The sequence below is a fragment of the Rhinolophus hipposideros genome (genome assembly GCF_964194185.1).
Source record: "Rhinolophus hipposideros genome assembly, chromosome: 5".
Lineage (NCBI taxonomy): Eukaryota > Metazoa > Chordata > Mammalia > Chiroptera > Rhinolophidae > Rhinolophus > Rhinolophus hipposideros.
The window spans coordinates 100037459-100053421 of record NC_138051.1 but is presented as its reverse complement, the minus strand read 5'-3'; the positions used below and the strand labels follow the sequence as shown (position 1 = coordinate 100053421).

At 55.1% G+C, this 15963-nt stretch overlaps 2 protein-coding genes across 4 annotated transcripts in view; one reads left to right on the top strand and one right to left on the bottom strand.

Annotated features, from left to right (window-relative positions):
• Positions 1–7314, top strand: part of MOK (MOK protein kinase) — a 34912-nt gene extending 27598 nt beyond the window's left edge. Inside the window, exons 5-12 of one of the 3 annotated variants that reach the window (XM_081049146.1) lie at positions 142–220; positions 321–369; positions 1964–2145; positions 3065–3166; positions 4083–4256; positions 4833–4947; positions 6505–6702; positions 6785–7314. In XM_081049146.1, the coding sequence (XP_080905272.1) occupies positions 142–220; positions 321–369; positions 1964–2145; positions 3065–3166; positions 4083–4256; positions 4833–4947; positions 6505–6702; positions 6785–6922 (1037 nt within the window). In that variant the 3' untranslated portion in view covers positions 6923–7314. The remainder of the gene's footprint in view (positions 1–141; positions 221–320; positions 370–1963; positions 2146–3064; positions 3167–4082; positions 4257–4832; positions 4948–6504; positions 6703–6784) is intronic. The other 2 variants (XM_081049147.1, XM_081049148.1) reach the window with 2 other exon arrangements.
• A 4235-nt stretch (positions 7315–11549) lies between these two features.
• Positions 11550–15963, bottom strand: part of WDR20 (WD repeat domain 20) — a 57089-nt gene continuing 52675 nt past the window's right edge. Inside the window, exon 5 of the mRNA XM_081049136.1 lies at positions 11550–11737. Coding sequence (XP_080905262.1) covers positions 11684–11737 — 54 coding nt within the window. The 3' untranslated portion in view covers positions 11550–11683. The remainder of the gene's footprint in view (positions 11738–15963) is intronic.

Here is a 15963-nt window from a genome sequence, read left to right as displayed (position 1 = left end):
TTGCTTATAAAACTACTTCAGATTATTTTTCACAGAGGAAGTTAGATGTTCATACATCATTAAATATGATTCTGTTTTTGATTTCAGAAAAGCAGCTAAGTACCATTGGTAACCATGTTTGGCTATTTCCTTCATTCACAGGGAGAAGACACCCATTACCAGAAAAAAAAATTATGCACTATATGTACCAGCTATGCAGATCCCTCGATCATATGCACAGGTGTGCTCTCTAATAAAATGTATTCACAGTCGGTACAAATGCGAGAATTTGAATGAATGAGGTACAATTAATTCTATCCTTTCTTCTATATTGAATGCAGAAATGGAATATTTCACAGAGATGTAAAACCAGAAAATATATTAATAAAGGTAAGGACTTTTCTATGAAAACTTGATATCAGAATAAAGGTAGAATATAAAAACTTTTCACTGGGTATGCTTTCAGTCCCAGATATCTGGGTACCATGTTGGTTATACATTTTTTTCTCCTAATTTGGGAAAATTTTTTTATTTAAAAAACGCCACCACTGTAACCGTACATCTGTAAGAAAATAATCTTAGGCACCCTTCTCATACTATATACAAACATGATTCAAATTATTGTTCTAACACTCTGAATATGAAAGTGGAGGACTCCGGAGTTGAACTCAGGTCTGTGTCACTCCACAGACACTCACACAGTGCATGTCTAAGCGCACAGCGTGCTAAGTTTGCGCACATGTATTCACCCATGGAGCCACCATCACAACCAAGTTGACGAGCATCACCGCGAAAGTGTCCTCCTGCCCCTTCGTGCTCCTTCCCTCCCCATCCCTTGTTCCCAGGCAAAGAGTGACTGACTTTCTGTCATTATAGAATTAGCTTGCATTTGCTAGAATGTTCCGTAAGTGGAATTAGTAGTCTGGACTCCTGTTTGATCTGGCTTCTTTGACTCGGCATCCTCACCTGGGGACTTGCCGTAGTGCGTGTGCCATGCCTTTTGGAATCATCCCACAGTCCTTGGCTGTTCTGTTCTACTTCTGATGTTCTTTTCCTCTTTGCACTTCAGTTTGGGGAGTTTCTCTTGCCATGTCTTCCAGCTCCCTGATTCTTTCCTTGGCTGAGTTTAGTCTATTGATGAGCCCATCAGAGTCATTTTTTAAAATTTCTGTTAGTGTTTTTTCATTCCTAGCATTTCCCTTTGATTCTTTCCTCGAGTTTTTATCTCTCTGCCATTTCCTATCTGAACTTGCAAATTAACAAATTAATCATAGTTATTTTAAATGCCCTGTCTGATACTTCTGAAATTCTGAAATCTGTGCTATATCTGAGTCTGGTTCTGATGCTTGCTTCGTCTCTTCAGACCGTGTTTTTCTTGTCTTTTAACATGCCTCCTAATCTGTGTTGAGAGCCCAGCGTGACGTCCTGGACAGAGGCCAAGGCCAGTGGACTGGGGTTCTTGACTGTTTTCGGAGACGTGCTGTCTTTGTCTTTTGCTGTGGCTGTCGGTGCCAGACGCTTCAAAGTCACTGACAACCTGTATTTTGTTACCTGAATTGGAGGGGTAAAGAAAATGGAAGAAATATCCGGAAGCCCGTTTCCCTGGTCTGACTTGCTCCAAAGAGCTCACGGGTGTGAGCCAGCCCCGAGTGGCAGTGGGCAGAGTGAGGCAGAGCAGGGCATGTGGCTGCCGTGCATAGTTCATTTGTAGACTCACACACTGTGGCTTAAAACTTTGCAGGATCTGCAGACATTTGGAAACATATGTAAAACAGCCAGGATATTCATAAACATGTGCCACTGACTAGAAAGGCCATTTCCTCCTGTTGGAAACACCCACAGGTGTTTACAAAGCCAGTAATGGTACTTTATGAGCTAGTTTAGGTGCTAGTAATTTTCCTGTTAGTGCATAAATACTTGAAATGTCTTGTATTACAACAACTGCTCGATGAGATATCCTTTGTACCTCTTTTCTCCCCGCTAGCAGCAGGATGTCCTGAAATTAGGGGACTTTGGGTCCTGCCGGAGTGTCTATTCCAAGCAGCCGTACACAGAATACATCTGCACGCGCTGGTACCGGGCCCCCGAGTGTCTGCTCACCGATGGGTTCTACAGCTCCAGAATGGACATGTGGAGCGCCGGCTGTGTGTTCTTCGAGATTGCCAGGTAGAGCCGAGGCCAGCCCCGTGTCCTCAGGCAGTCGCACAGCGTGGGTTCACGCCAGGCCCTGCCTTTACACTGCAGATCTTACAGTCAGCTGGTGCTGTGGTTGGGTGTGACTTCACAGAAAATGGACTTTTTGTCAAACACTTTTCCTTGCTTGCTGATCCTGGAGAACAGAACACCACCAGTTACTGCTCTCCTCCCGACACGCCTGGGCCTGGGCCAGTGGGCTCTTCATGTGGCTTCATCAGTGAAACGACTGATGACTGAGTTCAGGAACCGAATAGACACATGCTTACTGCCACCCATGGGGCCCACCATGGGAGGGGTGAGCAGGCGGCCCCTGGGGCCTACCCTAAGAGGTACAGTCTACCGAGGTGTGAGGGTGAGCCACCTCCTGGCACAGCCGGACTCTAGAGACCCAGTCCTCGCCATCCTCCCAACCCCCACACCCCCAGCCTCGGCTTCAGCACTGGACGGAGCAGGGCCTAGGGAGACGCGGGGAGGGGAGTGGTGTGTCAGGTTGAAGGAGCTCATGCAGGGGGTGAGGCAGCACCCTCCTGCTCACCGTGGATCCTTAGGATGGGGTGACGTGCATCCAAATGTGAGAGCCCGGCTAGGCAGGCGCCAGGTGGGCCGCTCCTACCCGCTGGGCTGCCTGCCTCGTGAACCAGACGTGTGCTCACTCAGGACACGCCTGCTTTGGATTCTGGATCATTCGTCTTGATAATTGACTTTGTTATTTTTAGAAACTGAGTGGCAGTTTCACTGAAGCTAAAAGTGCCAACAGACAGTCCTTTCTCAAGTGCTGAAACAAAACCCCTTGAATTAACTTGGAAAGGTGTTAAAGGACTTTAAGGTGAAGAGCCGGCCAGGATGAAGGGGCCTGTCCTAACCACAGCCCCTTGTCACACCCTTCCAGTCTGCAGCCCCTCTTCCCTGGTGCCAATGAGCTGGACCAGATCTCAAAAATCCATGACATCATCGGCACACCTGCTGAGAAGACGCTCACCAAGTTCAAACAGTAAGTACCTGTGCTCTCAAGAGTCCCATGTAGACTTGTCCCCCTGCTGGGGCTGATGGCAGAAGGGAACCGAGGGTGGGCGGGGCCAGGCGGTGCTTCTGTCACCCTTGCAGCCCCTTAGTCCACTTGGGTCCCCACTGCCACTGAAGGGGCTACAGTTTGTTGGGGCACCCTGAGGGCCTGGGGGTGCTGTCCCTTAGCATCATGAGAGCTCTTACCACCTTGCTGAGGGCCGGGCAGTCCGCTTTTGTCACCGGAATACTTACACAGGACTTAGAGGCCTTTGGTTCCAGGCACAGGCTCCGGCAGTGAGGGCTTTCTGCCCTGGCCACCCGCACTGCTGGCCATATAGACACCTGACTAGGACTCCCCTGGCTTTTGTTCTGGTCAGAGATGGAGCTGAGGCCGGGCAGTGGGGGCTTCCAAGGGAGGGCCCTGTGAGCTGAAGGGGGTGGGCAGGTAACTATTTTGGATTCTTTCTTTTTTAAAATTTTATTTCATTCTTCTCTGGTGGGAATGTGATATTAGTCCTTTTGAGGAAAAATCGTTTCCTTTTATTTATATCATAATAGACTTCACATACACCCCCCTTTTTAAAAATAGCCTTTATTTTAGAGCAGTTTTAGGCTCATAGCAAAACTGAGCGGAAAGTACAGGTCCCCTGTAAGCCGCCTGGCCCCACACAGCCCCCCACCAGCCTCGGCACCAGAACCTGCACTGACACGTACGTCATCATCCCCCCAAGTCCCTTTTCTGTGAGGGCCCACTTGTGTGTTGTCCGTTCTATGGGTTTGGACAACTGCAGTCCCACCCCCTTTAGATCACAAACCGTCCCCCACAGGTCCCTGTAGAGTCATGATGGCGACCCACTTGCATAGTGGCATGATTGTTTATTGTCATTGGGCTTTTAATACAGGTCGAGAGCTATGAGTTTTGATTTTCCTTTTAAAAAGGGGTCAGGAATACCTCTACTGACAGCCAGTTTGTCCCCGCAATGCCTCTCCCTCCTGCACGCAATGGTGACCTACGACCCTGATGAGAGAGCCACGGCCCAGCAGGCCCTGTGGCACCCCTGCTTCCGAGGACAGAGGTAGGCAGGCCAGGCGCCCTGGCCCGTGCGTGTCTGGCGGGTGTGGGAACAGCTCCGTTGGTCCTGTACTGGGCGGTGCCTCTCGGAACACACACCTCACCCTTTTCTGGTGTCCCCTCCCCAAAGGAGGCAGCTGGTGGCCCCACGGCAGGACAGGCAGCGCATGGCGAGGGCTCTGGGGCTGCATGCAGGGCGTGACTTTGCTCCGGTCGTTAAGTGTGAACGGGTGGACTCACAGTGAGGTTTGAGAGCACGCTGGGGGCACCTGGCATTGGAAGTAAATGCCCTGAGGGCGCCTCTGTGTGTGTGACCGGGAAGGTGACATCTGACCCAAACCCCAGGTCACTGAGCAGGGGAGCAGGCCTGTGGCAGGGCTGTGCCCGCGGTCCACAAGCCCTCTGCTCCCGGCCGAGACCGTCAGGCTGAGACAGAGAAGGAAAGGGTTCCTCATAGTAGGTCATGTGGAAAGGAAGAGGTGACAACGCACATAACAGACAAACTTGGAGACAAAGCAAGCAAGCAGTGGTGTTGTGGGTTCTCAGAGATGTCCCATTCTCTTTTCCTCCCCGTCTTTAGGGCAACTGAGAGGCAGGCTCTGGGCAGCCATGGAAAAGCTTTCTTCCCAGAGTGCCCTGAGGCACCAGAACCACTCGGTAACAGGTGGTGGATTTCAAAGGAGGGCAGAAAGCAGGTACTGACTGAATCAATCAGCTGGACAAGGGGTTACAGCCAGGTGGGACGCCCTCAGATGGCCTGTGACTCTGATTAGGACACCACCTGTGAGGGCCTAGGCCTGACACCACGCCAGACGCGTCCCCAGGTGTTAGGACGCAGGGAGCCTGGCTCTGCCTGCCCCCCCCCATTTCCACTCACTCACTGAGGGTCAAGGACAACAGGCCATGGGAGCAGGCCGGACGAGGGGAGTGGGGTTCTTCCAGCACAGGTGCAGGTTCTGTGCCAATGCGCCTCACAGATGTCACCTCCTGTATCCTCAGACGGACCCTAGCAGGGGCACAGAGACACTAAACACAGTCCCAAGTGCCAGCTAGCCAGTGACAAGTCCCGGCAGTGCGTGCTGCCTGCTCGGCTGGCACGCCATGAGCCTAGCAGGCCCCAGATAAGCACTCTGTCCCACCAGAGATGGCCTCACACATGTGGGTTTAGAGACGATGGCTTCATTTGGCAACATCCTCACCTTTCTTTGCACGCAGCGTGTCCTCAGTCCCACCGCCGTGACAGTCCTGGAGACAGCAAACTGGGATAACTGTGCCCTTCTAGCATTCATTTTTCCTTCGTCCCAATAGTTATTGAGTCTCACTACTGAGGAAGCAGATGCGTCTGCTGCCAGGCTGCTTTCCAGAAATCTAGGCTCATACGTCTGCGTGAAGGCTCCACTGGTGTTTCTAAAGGGCAAACTTGTTCAAACCTGATCTCCCAGTCTTTTCCCCCAAACTTGCCCCCCTCGCCTTCCCCCAAAGGCACAGGCAGCTAGCTCCTCTTCCGCTATTCAAATACGGACACCCCTCCCCTGGCCTGAGCCGCCCTGAGCAGTTTGCTCCCCAACTGCTGTCCCTGCTCAGCCTCCCCTGCCAGCTAGTCAGGTTTGTCCCCCGTCACTCCTGCCGGTCCCCACCAAAGCCTCAGCTGCAGTCGGAGCCTAGGCCCACGCTTGTCTGGAAGGGCCACGGACTGAGCATTCTGGGCTTTGCGGGCCAGAAGCTTTGTCACAACCGCCCACTCTGCTGTGGGCCCATGTCATGGACAGTACATCAACCACAATGTGGCTGTGTCAATAAAACGGTGGACACTGAAATTTCAATCTCATGTAATTTTCACATGCCATGAAAAAACTTTCAACTACTAAGAATGGTAAAACCATTCTTAGCTCCCCAGCTGCACAGAAGCAGGCAGCAGGCGGATTTGGCCGACCTCGGGAAGTCAGAGCAGGAGGTGTCCCCTGGCCTGGGCCCTTGGGGTACTGCACGTGCTGTCACAGTGTGCCCACCACAGGCGGTCCAGCCAGGCCCAGGGGGCAACCCAGGGCTGGGCTTAGCATGGGGCCTGAAGTGCTGAGCCTTTGCCTTCCGCTGTGGGACTCTAGTGAGCGGTCACGTCCCTTCTGGTGGCTGGGGCACTCAAGGTCCAGGAACTGTTAGGCAGAAGTGGCACAAAAGGGCCTCCTTTGATCTTCCTTCTTTCCATGGAGGAGACACCGTGGTGGCTCAGCTGACCTGTGTTTTGTTTCAAGCAACAGCCCCTAAAGCAAGAGGGGGACCGTCCCAAGAGACAAGGACCAGCCTGCCTGACAGAACTCCCCAAACTGAAGCTCCCAGGCGTGACTAAGCTGTCATACTCCAGCCCAGTGCTGCAGTCGGTGTTCGCTCCGGGAGGGAGCCGGAAGGTCCCGGTGCTGAGGCCCCTGAAGTGTGTGGGCGCCAGCCAGAAGGTAGCCACCTCACTAGCTCCCTCAGTGGCCGCTCCTACAGCCCTCGTGGCCCCCACTGAATGTCTGCCGCTTCCCTCACCAGGCAGACGCGTGGAAGGACACGACGCCTGACGTGAAGCACTACCGCCTGCCCGCCATAGGGAGGGGAGGGGGTGCTGAGCTGCGCGTGCCACCCACCCCACAGGGTCACAGCAGGCGCTGGGCCCCGCCTGCCACCTGAGACGTGGATGGAGGTTCCAGGCAGAGGCGGGCTCCCCAAGGGCGTCCTGCAGCGTGGAGCACGCCAGCGGTCACCGACCCGGCCTGGAGCCCCCAGGCCGCAGGAAGTGGACCCTGAACGCAGCTGCGCTGTATGTATTTGTATTCGAATACGTCTGTAAAACCGCCTCATTCTAAGGTTTTAGTTCACTTTCGTGATGTAAAAATTGGGGGCAGGAGTATTTTGTAATGTTTTATATGAATCCCAACAGAAAGTCGAGTTTCTATTACGTGTTGTTTAGGCTTGGTTTCGCCGCTTGCTCTGTGTGTTGCGCCTTTTAGTACATCACCTGGCACTGTGCATGTGACTACGCCATGTTTATTAAAGAAGCCATCGCTGCAGTTTTCCCTCTTAATGTCGTCTGAGTTACCCGGATCCTGACTATTCAGGCCTCTGTTCTAGCTTTTGTGAACATCCCAGGGGGTGATCTCACTGGGAGGACATACTTTGGTTTCACTTGAGAAACAGTTGACGGATGAACACAGGCTTGTGCTCGGTGCCCTCGCTGCCCCCCAGGGAGCCGCAGCTGCCAGGTGGCTCTGAGCACGCGGGCAGGTTGGAGTGCCAGGCTTCGAGGTGGCCACATGGGTTTAGCTCCCAAGGCCCAGCTTTCCCCTGGGAGCACACAGCGCTGCCTTCTGACGGGCTGCGAGCAAGCTGAGCTTTGTCTCCAGGTGCCAACATTAAGTGGAGCACAAAAAGACAGCAGTTTCCCAGGGAGGTGGTACTGGGGTGCACAGGGTGTTGCCAGGCTGCTGGGCAGAGGAAAGGCCCTACTAAGCTCCTTTTCATTGGGGTGTAACCTAATCACGGAGGGTGCTGCTTTTTCTCATCTTCTCCAACTTAACCCTGCCCAAAGCAAAGTCCCAGGCTTAGTTATTCACCTTCTTGTTCCCTCTTTTAAGACAGATCGGTGCCACCCTTCCATATGCTCGCTGGTGGCCACCACCTCCGGCCCACCTGTCAGGTGCTGAAGCAGCATCAGGAGTGACAGCACAGCTGGGCCGTGGGAGGGTGGACTGGCAGCCACAGGAGGGGCAGGCTGAAACCAGTGTTTGACTGCCCAGGTCAGAGGGAGGCGCCCTGAGCACAGAGATGGTGCAGAGGAGCCCAGGAAGGGCAGTTTCAAGACCAGCAGTGAGGCTTACAATGAATGACATTCAGAGCGGGGTGCACATGGGGAAAGGTTGGAAAGAGCTTCCTTCTAAACCCATTTGAGACTCTGGTGGGGCCATCAGGGACACCCCACTGTTGAAGTGGCACTGGGGGGCAGGATGGGCACCCATTCTCCCTCTGCAGAAGGTTTGGGAGTTCCAGGTCATATGGGAGCTGAGGCAGTTTCACAGGGAAGAGGCCAGAGACAGGGTGCTGGGAGCTGGTGCTTGGGCCTGAGGAGGGCTACCTGCAGGGCCGTGGGCCCACCCTCTTGAGTCCGGTGGGTGAGGCCACCGGAGAAGCAAGCCCCAAAGGGGTGGTGGCTGGCTCAGAGGGCATACTCTGCCCTTCAGGACTGGCTCCAAGTGAGGGCACATGTAAGAACTAGCAAGGATCTGTGTGTTTAGGAAAACTGTTCACCCATCAGTGTAGACAGTTTGAAGAGGAAATCGGTAAAGCTTTCTGCACGGCTTCTTCAGAGAGCAAAGTTTGGATGCTGGTTTTCTGGACGCCAGCTGCCCTTACTCTCCAACAGTTGTCACCCCATGGTGGGGACGGTGGGGTTGGGGGGCTCTCTGGGGCAGGCCAGGCCCCACAGGGACATGGCCTGTCCACCAAATGAGGCCCTGTGGTTTCATGTTGGTCTCTGAGGCAGTATCGGGCTAACGTACGAGGCCCAGCCAGGGCCAGGCCCCCAGGGCAAGTCACTGTGCCTGCCTCTGTGCAGCGGCCCTGGGCTCTCTGGCCCACGCCGGCTTGAACACCAGCTTCACAGGGGCGAGTCCGCCTCCCTGCAGATGTGGAGAGCAGGGCTTCCTGCATGGCTGGGTGGCAGCAATGGTGCCTGGCTCTCCCTATGCCTGTCTGTGGGCCAGTGCTGGTGGCCAGGGCTTAGAGGGCACAGGAGACAGCCTTGTCCTGCTGCCAGGGCCCTGGCAGAGTCGCTGCCCACTCCAGACAGGGCAGACAGGAGTCTGGGAAGAGAGCGAGGAAAGCAGTGAGGCCACGTAAGCCTTTTAGGGCAACGCTGTTAAATGTCTCCCAAACCACTTGAATTGTCACCACGGAACTCCAGAAAGGGAGGGGGCCGAAGTGTCACATCCACCACCACCCTGTCCAGTCCGCTCATTCCTCACGTTTCCTGAGCACTGCTGGGTGCTGGGCCTCCTGAGCTCCGCCAGAGAGGACGTCCTGGGCCGAAGCGCACAGCCCAACTGCTCCCGAGATGGGGCTGGAGTGCTGGTCAGGAGCAGCGTGAGGAAGCAGACGGCTGGGTCCTGGGACTGCCACCCTGCGGTGATGGCATAAACCTGCTCCAGTGACCTGGGCTCTGCCGCCCTGTGGCGAGGGCACAGCTGGGCCTGTGTTCTCTGGCCAGGCCCCACCGCTGGCCAGGGGGGCAGCCACAGGGGCGCTGAGCTGGACCCCGCTCTCTGGAATGCCTGCCTCCTCTCGGGTTTTGCCTGGACCTGTCCCCACGCATGGGGTGTGCCCTTGCCCACTCCAAAAGTGGAAGAAAGCTCAAGGCAAGGAGGACACGTCACAAGCCAACCGCACCAGGTGAGCTGAGCGACTTCAGCTCCGTCCAGGCTTCTGAGGGAGGGGGAGGCCAGCCTGGGTGCAAACGCTGTGTCATGGTGGTGGCGGTGGGGGGACAGTTACAGCACAGCTTGATTTGGGAAACAGTCTCGGGCCAGTTGGCCAGGGACCCATCTTGGGAACAGAGCCATAAACATAAAGATTTGTTCCCAGCATGGATGCATCTTCACAAATGGGGACACACCTGACAGCTTCAGTATAGGTGTCGTCAGTGGCGAACTGCACACCAGAGCCCGACAGAGGGTGACAGCCCGCCTCGGGCCACGTGAATCTCAGGGCCAGTGAAAGCCATGGGGTCACCTGAGCAAAGTGCTGGGATTTTAACACATGGAGCCCAGTACACCTCCACTTGTCCCTACAAACAGACAGGAGGTGCGTGGAACAAGGCGACGCCCAGGAGGACCCCACTCAGAATCCTGGACTCGGTTCTCTGGTCTCCAGGAAGTGTGGCTTCCTGGTAGGTTCGGGCCCACGGGGGTGGCTCTTGCATGTAACTGACAGCACCCAGATAGCCGGGCTTTGACTAAGAAGTGCCACACATCAAACCCCCTAAAATGTGCTGGCACTCTGGTTTAGCACGAGGCCATCTGGAACGTGTATGGTCCGTAAATTCTGATTCTTTCCTGTAAAACAATGGTGTGTCTAGTGTTTCGTAGTGACGTTTCCGGAAGGCTCCCCCCGCAGTGCAGCCCTCCCACTGGGTGGCCGAGACGGAGTAGCCTCTCCTCTGGAGACAAGCGAGAGCTGCGCTGATGAGCACTGTTCTGACACAGGCTCACCCCCTGCTGCCAGTCACATAAATGGTGACAATAAATGGCACCCCTCGGAAGGTATGCACGCCCCTTGTCTAGCCTAAATCACTTAGCCGTGCCCCAGATTTAATGATCAGAGAAATGTGTCAGACACTTCATGATTTAGTCACCAAACCAAAGCGCTTCACACGGTCCATTGGCAGAGGATTCCTGGCAGTCACACGATGCTGCGCTTCTAGCGACCTCAGCGTCTGCAGGCAGCGGTGGGCATGACCTCCACGCAGGTTAACATGAGCGGTTCCAACCAAACAGAAGGGCCACGTGATTTCATTGGCCATTTCTCGTCACCAAGTAGTTAACAGAACATGGCAGTGACCGAGTCACGTGTGGTCACGGGCTTCCAATGACAGGATGGCTTCTGGGACTTGGAGCTGGAAGGAAATGGGCTGGAAATGCAGACTGCACACATGGGCACGTTCTCAGACCAGACTGACTGACGGCGACGGCTTCGCGGGGCGTGGTCTAAAGAGTGCAAGCCAATTTAACAGAAGATAAACGGTATATGCAAGATCGTTTTAATCGTTTTTGTGAATTAGAAATGTTACTCTTAACTGATGAAAATTACTAGTGAGGTGACCATTTCCTATTATACATGATACAGAGTTGATTCACTCCACACCTTGGAGGTCCATTACAGCCACATTCAAAGTAATTTTTTAACAGCATTAAACTATTTTAAGTGCCAACAATTTTTAAAAATCAGTGATTGCAGCATCTGTCCTCCTGAATTCTGCATTTACGTCCGAAGGTCACTCGGGTGCACCCCAGGTTGTCGTCTGATCGGCTGAGGTAAAAAAATCCGTGCAGAACCAGACTGAGGGACTGTTCGTAACAGTTGGATGTAAGGGGATTTCTTGTCTCAGAAACATTTTAATTTACACTATGTATATATGTATATATCTTATAATAGATTTTAATGACATTGAATTGTAGGGTAAAAAGCAAGAAAATCTCACTTATTTTTCATTGCAGCCCCAGAAGAATGATTTAGAATGAAAACAACTTCTTTGGGTGAGCAGTGAGCCCTGCCCTGAGGGACCTTCCCCTCACAACTCAGGTGACATCTGCCTCCTGCGAGTGTCTGCTGCTTGTGGCTCCGTCATCACTCCCTCAAGACCGTGTCCAGGGTGAGAATTTTCGAGCAGTAGTGGGGTCACTACATTACAGTTCCACCCGGAGAACTTGCCTGGTTTGGGGATGACAATAGACCCTCCAAACGAAGCAGTTTACATTAATCCAGCAAAACACTGGACATCGAAAAAGGTCGCAGTCACTGTCCTTCAGCGGGTTCACGTGATGAAATTCCCTTTCTGTCGGCTTGGACCAGAGTGCTAACAAATCCTCCGTTTCACCTATTTAACCCCTGTCCAGCGCCCTCCTGTCTCCTCCCTCGTAAGAACCCACAGGGCTCGGCCTGCCTGTTTGGGCGGGCTGGCTGGCGATGACGTGAGCTCTCGGGGCCTGGGTTCTTTGGGACATCATTGTCCCAAATGTGAGGGGCACCTTCTGGGGGGTCCTTCACTGCCTTCCCCCAGGGCTGCAGCTCACTGAGAAGAGGTCCCCGTGACTCCCACGCCAGCTCGCCAGAGGGGCCCAGAGCACTGCACACCCAGCGCCCAGGGCTGGGCCGCCTCCAGCGACAGTTTAGTAGCACTTGGTGAAAGGCATTTCCTTCCTAAGGGTTCTCACATTGTCTGGTGGGGTGTTGTGAGGATGGCACCCCTCCAGCTTGAGCGCCAGCATATAGGCCCAGCAGGTAGAAAAAGGAGGCCCTGGGCCATGTCCTGCCACTTGGCGGGGGGCTTGGGGACGGGCGCTGGTGCAGTTAAGAGGTGGTGAGTGCCCCTTTGGGGAGCTCCTTCTGAGAGGCGCTCACTAACTTGTGGTGATACAGGCCTGAGCCCAGGTAAGGCCGAGGATGGGGCACTCACTTCTGTGGGCTTATCCCTGGGGCCGTTGGCATTTGTTTATGACTTGTTCTAAGGTTCCCATAGAGCCGTGCTGACTGAAGCCACTAAGCCTCAGTCTGCAGACACACTGGAAGACGCTGCACTTGGTTAGTGCTGTTTATGCAGGACGAGCCTCAACGCGGAGCCAACCCGGCTGCTGGCCACCTGGGCCCCTGGGCGGGTGTGGAGACAGGTGAGGGCTGCCGACCTGACACTGGCCTTCAGTTCTGCCCGCCTTGTTGGGGCAGCTGGAGACGCGCGGTCCCACTGCGAGTCATTTCCCAGCCCGCTGCTTCCCCCGAAACAGACCTGTTAACGTGGGCCAGACTAGCATGCGTGGAGCCAGTGGAATGCGGCTCTGGGCCTGCTCAGACCTGCCGCTCTCCTCCTCCGGCCCGGGGCTCACCGTGTGACCCAAACCCATGGACACTGAAATCCAGACGGATGGCAGCTCATGGGGCCCCAGCCCCGCCTCGGTGACGGCTGCGTGGGGAGAGCCTCAGCGAGGCCCATGGGGGCAGTCTGCAGGGCACACCGTCGGTACACGAGTGCTCAGCCCACACAGTCACCCACCCCTGAAGGTGACTGCGGTTGAAGAACGTGGTTTCCATGAGCTCTGGGGTGTCCGGAAACTGTCAGATCTACAGAGGAAGAGGCCGAGAGAAAAGGACTCTGCTCCTTCCTGCAAAGGGGGAGCAGTGCGCCCCCCGCATGAGACCTCCCTGTCCCAGCCCCACCGCGGCACTTCTGACAGCGGTGACACAGGTACATAGAATGAGGGGCGCTGGAACCCCCCAGTCCACCCCCGGCCCCAGAGGGACGGTCGCATCACCAGGCCAGCGCTGTCCGCTATAGGGAGAGGGCGAGCCTCACGTGACACTTAAAATTCCAGTAGCACATTGAATAATTTAAAAAACAGGTGAAGTGAGTTTTTATATTTTATTTAACCCAATATATGCCACGTTATTTCAGTATGTAACCAATGGAAAAGTGACTAGTGACGTATTTTACATCCTTTTTCAGATGAAGCCTTTGGGGCAGGCTGTGTGGCAGCACATTTGGGTTTGGGCCAGTCCCACTCCAGTGCTCGGTGGCCTTGGTGGCTCGTGGCTGCCGCAGTGGACAATTTCAGGTCTGGCTGCCCCGCCCAGGGCCCTCGCCTGCCTCACTTTCTCCGGTTCTGAGTGTGATGGCCCTGGAGGACTTGGCCCCTTTCTTTGCAGTCCCAAGGGAAGGCGGGTTCTGAGGCACAGAGGTGACATGGGTCCTAATGCCAGTGGGGACAGTCTCTACTAGCTGACCATCTCCCCACGCCTGAAAAGCCACCCAATCCTCCGGCTGCAGAAGGACCCCCACTTTTTCTATTCAACATAAATGTACTCTGTTGGCTGAAGCCTGAATCCCAGTAGTGACAGCAGCGGGGGGCCAACCAGGACCCCTCCGCCACCCTACCCCCCTGCTGTCCATGAGGCCCAGGTTAGAAAGATCCTGAAGGTCATCACAGTAAGCCCTCGTCCCCCAACCCTCTCTCAGCCCTGTTGCCCATACTCAGACGCCCTCGATTACTCCCTGTCGGGGGAATCAGGGCTTGTGGTTAATAGGCTTAGACTTTCGACGCCAACCCTGGAAAACAATTACTCTAGAACAGACACTGCAGCAAGACGCCCTGGGCCCAACGCCCGGGACTGGACCCTGGGGCTCTGAGCCGCAAGCAGCCTGGATGTCAGGTAAGAAATCCAAGGGCAGCCCAAGCACCCAGGCAAGGAGCCCCTCCACCAAGTGGCCTCAGAAGGCCTTTGTGGGTGGGCAGCAGTGGAGAACGGTGAGCCTGGACTAACCTGCCCAGGAAGCAGCGACACCAAGGGTCAGCATGGCACATGGGCAGGACCGTCCAGCCTGTGGCAGGCAGGGAACGTGGGGCTGACCCGTCACTTGCTGGAGGTGGAGGTGGGGTCGCGTTCCGTGATGGGCAGAGAAGGCATCCGGGCCAACACCCAACTCCGAAGAAAATGAAAGGAACAGTCAGCCTGTTCTTGTTCGCCTGAGCTTTAAAGGTTAGCAGGTGGGGAGAAGGGCGGGGAAGCCCCCCTGCACCCGTGGACGGAAGGACAGAGGGGCCGCGTCTCAGCGTGGAGGCTCTGGCCCGCCTACGTCCTCTGCGCGCATCCTCCTCAGTTACTCCACGGGAAGGACGAGCATTGCCCTTCGCGGCCGCGCTCAGCAGCGTGGTCACGGCTGGTCTGAGCAGACAGCAGACGGCTGCCAAGTAAGAGCCTTACAAATACCAACCAAGCAAGATTCCTCCCACCGAGACTGCGTAATGTCCTGCTAGCCCCCAGGGAGGAGGCCTGCTACAGGACAAGCGACAAATCTTGAATCTCATACTCAGTAAGCTGTTCTGTTCTTACCGGTTACCATCTTATTCCTGCTGGAGATTTCATTTGAAAATTACGTGATGAAATATCTAGCTCTTACCTGCTTTGGGCTTGATTATAATTTATAATACTAAGCTTATTAAGCTTTGTTTCACAAGAAACATTATAAGAAAAACAGTATTTTGGTTAAACAATTTACAGGAAAGGAACATGTGTCTGCTGGGGTGCTGCTGAGATCGCAGACCCTGACACCAAGACCATGGGGGCCAGAGGCCACGTCAGAAGCCTTGTCCCGAAGTCTGGGGGGGACCCATCCGGGCCTCGCCGCCCCCCGCCCAGCCTGTGACTGTGACGTCAGGACCTCAGGAGCGAGCGAAGTAGTTGTGGGAGGATGTCTGGGCTGCGTGTGACCTCAGTGTCACACCCCGGCATTGTTCAAAGCCACCCTCCCCACCCCAGACAAAAGTGCCGTGCACGCCAGCCTGGACAGGTTTGACTGCAGGCTTCTCTCAGGAGACGCAGACAGTGCCATGAGAGGGCGCTTGGCGCTGGGTGCGAGTGCTCAGGGGCCGTGGAGCTCACCGGGTCGGCCTCCCCTGGAAGGTGGCTCCTGCTCCCAGCACCTTCCACGGAGCACTTAACCGTGAGGCTAGCTCTAGGCTCCGGCCAGGTGCCCCCGTGGCCCCATCTCACTGGTAGACATTTGTGAAGCGAAGCCTTTTAGAGACGGTACAAAACTATGAGGTCACCAGGCCGGCTTCCTCCAGGCCCGTTTCTAGCTATGGATACATTTCCCTGAATCCATCCATGAGAACCCCATCTTCCCAGCACCCACACCGCCACATACAAGAACGAGAGACCTGGACAGAGGAGCCACCATTTCACACTCAGGTGTGTGAGCCAACGTCCTCGCATGAAATGAGCCAGGCTTAGCCAGTGGGTGGGGCACAGCCGTGGTCCCCTGATCCCCACAAGGGTGTGGGGCTCAGAGGAGGTGCCCACCCCACGGCACTTCCTTGGGCCACTCCCTGCCCCAGACCCACTGTTCATAGTGGGCCTGGGACCTTGGTCCCTGCTGGACAACTGACCATGTCCCTTTGTCAGCCCTGACC